This window comes from Osmia bicornis, chromosome 3 (assembly GCF_907164935.1).
Source record: "Osmia bicornis bicornis chromosome 3, iOsmBic2.1, whole genome shotgun sequence".
Taxonomy (NCBI): Eukaryota; Metazoa; Arthropoda; class Insecta; order Hymenoptera; family Megachilidae; genus Osmia; species Osmia bicornis.
Window position 1 is genome coordinate 11,236,763 of NC_060218.1, and position 9,168 is coordinate 11,245,930.

Below are 9,168 nucleotides of genomic sequence, written 5' to 3' on the forward strand. Positions count from 1 at the left end.
GAAGACATTTCTTCCAAAGTGTCTTATTCAAATCATTTAATTTCTTTTTGTAACGTTTACTCTAATTTCGGAACACTAAATTTAGGAACACGATAGAGCTGTTCAAATACTCGTACTGCCAACCATGATCCATGGTCAATTAACGCGGCATCCACTTTCTTTCTTTTTACTTTTTTATTATCGTATACAACCAATTGAAAGCAGTGATTCAAATCCTTTTTCGTTATTTAACAAGCTTGTGTTGCGATCGTAATGAAATTTTATCTAGAAGTGTTGACGCATTGTTGTTAACATAATCTAAACTTCATCGTGGGAACTTATTGATACGCTGAGTAATTATATGTTCATTTCCACCACGAGCGTCAATATTTTATTAGCTTATTTCATAAGTGCCAACCATGTTGCATGTTTCATAAGTTGCATGTTTCATTAAGGAGATTTTTGCTTTCAGAAGATGTCCTTTGTGCGATAGCTCGGTCTATCCTTATTGCGGAGAAAAATTATTGCACGATGCATGTTGCTGTACGGATTCCTATATTCATGATTTACCTCATCAATGTAAATTGGCGGATTGCCGATTTCTGCACGCAAATAGCTGTAAAGAACATCGATTGATTGCTCTTTGTTGCTGCAATGACGACTATCGAACATTATTAAAAAATTTATCAAAGCGTTTAAAATTATAATTGACGTAAAGGAATACTATAAAACAAGTCGACGCGATAATTGTATACTATCGGTTGTATGTTAATACCAGGAATTCTACTGCACGTGTAGATGAAAATTAAACGCAGTTGGAAATAAGGTTGATAATTGTGTAACTCCTTTAACGTCAAGCAAATGCGGGACACGGTTATGAGTAAATAACGAGTTAATGATAATTATAATTATACCATTTTCTGTTACAAAATAGGTCATTAACGTTGCAATAAATATGCCGTCCAATTATCTACTGCAATTAGTCTTGATACTGGTTGATAAAATAACGTTTTACAAACTACATAAATATGCAATGATATTGTCTTCTTCTCCTCTCTTGTATCACTGTTATATACCATAATTAAATTTGAAAATCTATAGGAAAATTCGATACAAAATAATGATCCTATTGAGAAGAGTAGATCTGTTAATTACATACCTACATAATATACTTATAATTTCATGATATTTGAAATTATTTATTCTCTTTACTGTCAAACGTAAATAAAACTATTATTCACATTTGCCTTTTTGTTTAATTTTGCACATTTCTAAAATCCTGATAACCACATAATAATTGCTGAACCTTATGAGGCAGTTATTTTATTTTAAATAAATCTAGTGTGTTGTATTTTAATAGTATTTATGAGGAATGTTACGAACACACCTGACTTTAATGAAATTTTAGAGAAAGATGATCAATACATATTTTTTATTAGCCATTGTTCCATTTCAACAAAATGTAAGAGGCATTAAAGTTATAAGACTTTTAAACAACTCTGAATATAAATTATATATCTTACAAATTTCCAATTCATAATTGATGTCTTTTCAATATTACTTGAAGTATTTTTAGAAAAATTTCTTTTATGCAACATAATGAGAAACATTTTGTAACACATCCAGTCTGGGGTGACGTCACACCAGTTATACCAAACTAGTCAAACCGGACGACGTCCTGGTGACATTATTTGAGCTGCCTCGCTCAACACGCAGTTTCGATCAAAATATTGACCAACCATTACAATACACTTTTCAAACATGAAATTCTAGACTAGAAGAACAATATTTAGAGGCTATACGGGAAATTAAGAAAAAATCTGGAAGATTCTAAAAAAGGGTTCTATAGTTCAATTTTTTAGTGGGAGAAAAGTCGTTTTCTTCCTCGTCTCGGGGATCGCCTGCCAGCCAGACTCGTCAGGGGGGGCTGACGATAGACGATCCTTGCCCTAAACTCTTATAACACCCCTTTTCAGAACTCCTATACATATATCCGAATCGCATGCCGGGCGACCGCCAGCGAGAACAGACTACAATCCCGCCGCCATCTGTCGGCCTCCAACCCGAGCTAAGAGCGTCCAGGAAGACTCACCGCCCTCCCTTCCCGCTAAACGCTTACAAACTGCAACATTTTCTGGCTTGATTTTCTTTGGGACGTCAAGGAAACTTTCGATTTTTATTCCGAGATGAACGTGTTAATAAGAGCACAGACCCCGCATCGATCTACGCGCCGTTGTAAATAAACAGGCATTAGAAAAACAAATAATTGGTAAATTGGACATTTGACGATTTGACACTTAAAGTCATTATGCAGAATAACAAATAAAAAGTGAGAAGGCCTAATCTGTCATGCTATTGCCACATCTATTATAATTTTATCCCTCGAGCCGAGTTTTTCGTTCCTGCTTAACATAGAAAAAAACAGTACGCTTGAAAAAGAAAGAGGTACGAGAATAAAACAATATGTATACTGAAGTGCGCAATTATAAAACTTTTTTGTTCATATTTACAATATTTTTTTAATAACGAAATTACATATAGAATATTTGAAATAGTATGTCGGAGAAATGAACTGTAAAATTTACACGATATCATTTATTAACACACACACGCACACGCACACGCACACACACACACACACACACGCACACATGGTGTAGATACTAAAGTGTTACAATTCCTTTATTCCATAACTATTGATGATACAAAGAATTGTTTAAATGAAAGTTTTATGGTACTGTTCTGTTCCATCAAATTCTGTGTTTCAAATTGCATGCAAATCATAGTTTATGTTTTATGTCTTCTACAAGTGATAAATTGTAAAAAATCGAATTTCCATATTATGCTAGTTTCAGGAAGAGTGGTTTGGTGTGATATCAGTGAAAAAATCATTAAATCGTCTAATATTTGCTAAAATATGACTGCGTTAGCCATCTTGTTTGCTTACATCGGCATTTGTCTCAAGTTTACAGTTTCAAAAATACCATTTTTTTTTTTTCAACGTATGGCGACGATTTATTGAAGTTCAAAGGAACCAGATCAGCCTGTGGTGAAGTTTACCGATCTGTGTTGTACAGTAAAAGCTGGATATATGCAACGTCTGGGTCCCAATGTTTGTTGCATATATCCAGCGTTTACTGTACCTGCGAAAACTTCATTTAATGTAATTATCAGGACGAGAAACGAAAATTATCAAATCGAGTGTCTCTCTCGCATCACGAATATATGTATATACATACATGCATGGTTTTCGTTGTTGTGTGACTGCACAGATATACAATTTATGGTACAAGGAGTCTACCGCTTTAAAAGAAACTACAGCATTTGAGAAACAAAACAATCGAAATGTACAAAAATAGTATTAATCATACCTTGCCGGCACGTGTAGACGAGTATGCAGCTGTCGCGGCGTATTATAAGAATGCCTCCGGGCATTCCTCGAAACCCAGGTTTCTGACACGTGGAGCTCGTGATTTTGAAGGTGTATTGAAATACACGTGCCCACGGCACACGTGTAATGTTTATAAGTCGTTAAGCACATTGGGGAAATTACAAATTAGAATATATAAGATCAGCAGTGACCCGAACTTTCTTTTCAAGATGTATTATTATATAAGTAAATTAAGAGGTTTTAAATAATAAAAATTAAATAAAAACTAAACATTCTCCTATACATCTTGAGGAACTGTTTGCAATTTATCATTTTGTGAAGTGGTTCCTACTTAAAAAATCAAACGTTCGTGATCTTAATACACGTATACGCAAATTGTAAGTACACATGTACATTTAATTAGAATGCTTACTTAGGTACACGTGTGTACATTTAAATACACACGAAACAAAGATCGCTAATCTTTGAGATAAAATCTCATCGTGTTCAGCTATGCCTCGAGGCATGCCTCTAGTCTCCTAAGTCTCCTAGGAACCTTTTGACGTAGTCTTCGCAAATGAAATTTCGTATGATTATATTTCTATACATAAAATGAACACATCTGTAATTTTAAGCATAAATTGGCAACCAATTATGAAAAGAATGGATTTAAAATTTAATTTTTGGATTAAAATTTAACAGCATACTGTTAGATATGTATTATACAGGAATTAATAATGAATAAAAAATGATACATTTATAACGAAATACGCAAATAATTTTTATTACTTCCATAATCATGGCATTTAACATTAATAAGTCTGAAAAGAAGATTCTTTGAAGTGGAAGCGAACCTAAGACAAAAGATTTAAAACTCTACATATATCACTATATCAGTGCAGACCAAGAAATTGCGTTCTTATTACTTGTGGAAATATTGCATAAAGTGGATAAAGAAATATCTCTATTGTAGTTTTATTTGAAAATCGAATGCTCTATGACGAATACAGAACCACTTTGACTCATAACAATAACATTGTAATTGTACACGAAATTTAAACTAATATTTACTTATAACAAAGTAAATTTATAACAAACTTATAACAAAGTAAATTAGGGAGTACACATACGAATATATGTAAAATATGTACTAGGTCAAAATCATCCTGCGTTCGATGTGCGAACATTAAAATGTAAATTAAACTCATCGTCAATCATACGTTAGGTCAATAAAAGTTAATTAACCTTTATACGCCAGACCATTTTGAACCGGAATACAATAAAAATTGGTAAACACTATTTTTTCTTATAGAAACAATTCAAAGGTTTGTAACAGAAGCACAGCAAATGATTTGTTAAAATTCTATTTGTAAATAGCAATTAATTTTATATTATTCATCTAGATTTGTTCAAATAACAAATAATAATTATTAGTATTTTTCATTTGAACTTCTAAATATCAAATAACTTGTTATATTTATGATAAATAAAAATCGTAAAAACAGTTTGTGGTTAGATAAATGATAAGTGAATGAACAGTTCTCTCGAAATGTGAAACTGCGTTCCAAAGCAATATATTGCACAACCTAATGGAAGGCGCCAATGGCAAGAAAAATGTAAATCGTAGTCTGTGACGATTTCCAACGATATTTCATAAAGGAATTCTTTTCCAGGTATGAGTAATCACAGTTTTCCTGATTCGACTAGATCACATTACACGTGGAAACACGTATTATGTAACAGAAGGTTACTTGTTTGTTAACTTGCTAAAGATCAGGAGCTGAGGTCAGGCACGTGGAACACGCTGGTTTTGTGAAACCAGACGTATTATATGTGTACGTAGGTATGTATGGATGTATGGATGGATGGATGGATGGATGGATGGATGGATGGATGGATGGATGGATGGATGGATGGATGGATGGATGGATGGATAGATAGATAGGAGGATAGATGGATAGATGGATAGATGGATAGATGGATAGATGGATAGATAGATGGATGGTACATAAGTATGCACACTTAAAGACATGTATATGTTGTACACTATAGTTCTGCGATGTACCTATTCATGCAGATAAATACCTACTATCACACTTTGAAGAAGTTAGAAATAAACATAATTTATATATAACAAATTGTTGCGAACGTAATATTAAATTAATAAGAAAATGTATTATAGTAACAAATACTTTCGAGAAACATATCAAAGGTAGATACAACAAAATTTCTTTGATAATAAAAAAAAATAGTTTACTATTTCATTTACCTAAAAGAAAAAAGAAATAATGACAAAATCCTTGAAATTCTTTTTTATCACATTATTATATTATTATATAACGTAATAATGAAAAATAACTGAAAAATAAATTACATATAAAATGTAATTACATATTGCAACATTGATTCTTAATAAGTTAATCATTTTTTCATTAGAAATTTGTTTGATTCATAATTTGTTAAGCAAAATTAACAATCTTTGCTTTTATAAATGTTGAAATTAAGTGGAAAAATAAAAACGTAAAATTTATCTGAAGCCAAGTTATTACATCAAACGTAATGTGTCAAATATGTGTCAATAACACGAATAACAAACACTGTTTCTAGAAAAAAAATAATTCAACTGTTGTTGAATTATTTTTGTAATTGCATAATTTAAACCTTTAGAAAAATTGTTTCTTATTTTTCTCAAGTAAGTAAATAGGCGTACTAAACATACTTAATTATTTTGACAGATACAAATCTTATCATTGGTGGAATATTTATTTTATACGATTCTGTCAATAATAAATATAAATCATGTACCTTTTATGAGAAACACAAAATATGAAAAAAAGTCTTGTCTGGTTTTAAGTTTGATGTTGGTAGTATTTAAGAAATCTTTTACTTTGATTAATCTTTTGAATGATTAATAATATTCCATAATAATAATTTTATTTTCCATCCGCATTTATACAACAAAATTTTTGGAATTATATGAATATTTATTATCTATTATTGCATCTTTTTGTCATTTGTTAATTAAGTATATTTACAAATTTCAATATTTTAATATTTCAGTATCCTTTTTCAGAATTATGAAATAATTTTTTTTTATGTTTTAATTATAAAATTAGCAACATTTAACGAATTCTTCAGTTTGTTGAACTTTGAACTGTTTCTAATATTTAACAAAGAAAGAAAAAGAAACGTTTACAGCAGATGCTTTCTAACAAGTTTTATCAGTGTAGCTGATCTTGTCACTCACATGCGATTTTTAAAAAAGAAAGGAAAATGAGCTACTTACGGACTGACGATGAGATGATATGTACTGACTACATAGTACAAGGACATGGTTCATTCATATGCTAAAAACAGTCTCAACGCTGGCGAATGGATGCACTCCCATGATCGGTAATGATTCAATCGCTACGTATGAAAATATACAGCATGTTTATTTTTAGACTTTGCTACAGGGTGGGACAGAGTTATGCAGAATTACAATTCAGTTACCTTATGAATCATAATTACAAAATGACTCTATAACTCTATTTGATTTACTGCTTTAATTATAATTACAAGGTAATTAAATTACATTGTAATTCAAAATCCACGTAAGGTTTTAAACAGAAAGAAATGATGGTATTACTCGTAAATTTATATCGGAACAGAATAAGTGTCAGTGTTATATTTTTCTGAGCTGTAATTTAGTTACATTGTACTTCAATTACACTATAATTCCATCACATTCGTGATTATAGTCATCAGCAATTGAATTAATTGTAGAGCTTGAATTAGTATATAATTAAATTATAGTGTAAATCAGTCAGCACAAAAAAAAACAAAACACTTTTCGACTTTAATTTTTTTACACGTGAAGATATTGCGATCGTTTCAAAGCCATAATCTTTATTTTAAATGAAGTCATATATTGGGGGGGATATCCCATGTAACTTTCTAACACTAATTAATGAACGATTTTTCGCTCTCTTTCTCTCTCAAAAAAATATGAGTTTAGAAAAAGTGTTTTAACTACTCGCAATATGCAATAAACTTTTTTTTACTAACGGTTACGTTTAATACATTAACAAAAGATTACTAGTTCAACAAAAAGATGTAGTAAGTATAAACGGATTATAATCAATCGTTATTGATCATAATAGTGATTGACAATCAAAGATAAGTTTTCAGATAATAAAAGAAAAATTCATCTTATTGCATCATTCATTTTCAATACTTTCGATGGTAATATACCATCGTACATTACTTGTTATTAGCTTTTTTGTATGCCTTTTTTAAAATATTTACCTAACAATTTATATTACCTAACAAATAACATTATAGTCATAATTCTAACTGTAATAAACAATGTCTCACTTATTCTTTCGTCTAATTGCTTCGAAACTTTTGAATGATGTTGTAACTACGATTATATAGTAAACTGTTTCAAAATCAAATGTACATGATAATTATTATTTGTGTTCTTAATAGCTTGCAGTTTTTTTATTAATTCCTTTAATTAAATACTGTAGGAGTTTAATACCTTTTCTTCTTACACATGAATAAGTAATGTACTAAAAATACGTTTCAGAAAAGAAAAGGAACTTTTTTCTGTTCATACATTCACACATTTCTGGAAAAAGAAGAAAGAAAGAAGACAATTCGATTAAAACGAAAAGTGTGCTTTCTAAAATACTTCTATTTTTCCTGAATAATATTGTCCCACTGTTTATAATAATATACAAATACGAATGGAAATGTAATAAAATCATTGAAGTTACAAGTTTAATGGAAACGCTTTTAAAGTTGAAATATTTGATTAACTTTAATTTGTTTTTACGGTATTCTACCGCATTTTCGGTTTATAACCAAAGCTAAGTACACTTCAAGCAAAAAGTATTTGAAGATTTATTCTTGTTGCGTGAGTTGCGTGGATTCGGGCACCCAACGCCACTCTGATTCAGCCCCAATTTAATGATTCTGAACCTGGTTGATAATAGATGAATGTGCTCGTTTGCAAATGAATCTTGAGTCGAATTATGATGAAAAGTCTTTATTAGTTATTTGTGTTTGGAGAGTTCGTGTTTACTTATTGAAATCTGATCGTGTTTTGGTGTTCGGTTTGAAAACTTCCATCGAGTTCACCTAGGAAGTCAAGATTTGGAAGGGGGTGAGCCATGCGATTGGTTGAGAGTTTTACATAGTGACCGCCCTCACGCCAACGATAGTCACCCCAGAAATTTGCTAGGTAAACGGTGACGCGCGGCAATTTCCGCGTGCCCCGGAAAAACCCATAGCAGACCATAAATTGAAGAAGCACTCTGACCTGAGAACTGATGGTTGAAAATAACGGAATCGAAGATTAACATGCTGGTCTCAAGGCAATAGACTCAAGGCGAAAATATTTTTGAAAGGAAAAATGGTCAATGGCTTCATAAACTTATTCCCGCTACGAGTCGGTTTATGTCGTGTAATTTAGCTTTGTTGAATAGTGCCAAAGTGATTCAACAATTCTATTTGACAGTTATCCAAACAAGTATATTGAAAGTATTTATTTGAAACATACGAATTGGAATTATTAATTGAAATAATCATTTTTTAAAAATCCATTAGGAATAATTATTTGAACATTCAAATATTATTTTTCATGATTACTATTTTAGAAAGGAAAAGATTTAAAAAGTTTGCAGAAAAAAATAAATGTCTATACATATCTACGTAAAATTTGATGAAAATAATACTCAAATATTTTATTGCACATATAATAAGAGAAATATTTATTTGAAATCAATATTTCAAGTCTCTCCTGAAAAATACCTAGGTATTGAACTCACTTGTAA

The 9,168-nt window shown here is 30.9% G+C and overlaps 1 protein-coding gene across 2 annotated transcripts in view; it reads left to right on the forward strand.

The window, feature by feature from the left end:
• LOC114880411 overlaps window positions 1-1,223 on the forward strand; it is a 43,865-nt gene extending 42,642 nt beyond the window's left edge. Inside the window, exon 3 of one of the 2 annotated variants that reach the window (XM_029196398.2) lies at window positions 452-1,223. In XM_029196398.2, the coding sequence (XP_029052231.1) occupies window positions 452-686 (235 nt within the window). In that variant the 3' untranslated portion in view covers window positions 687-1,223. The remainder of the gene's footprint in view (window positions 1-451) is intronic. The other variant, XM_029196399.2, reaches the window with a different exon arrangement.
• Window positions 1,224-9,168: the final 7,945 nt, after the last annotated feature.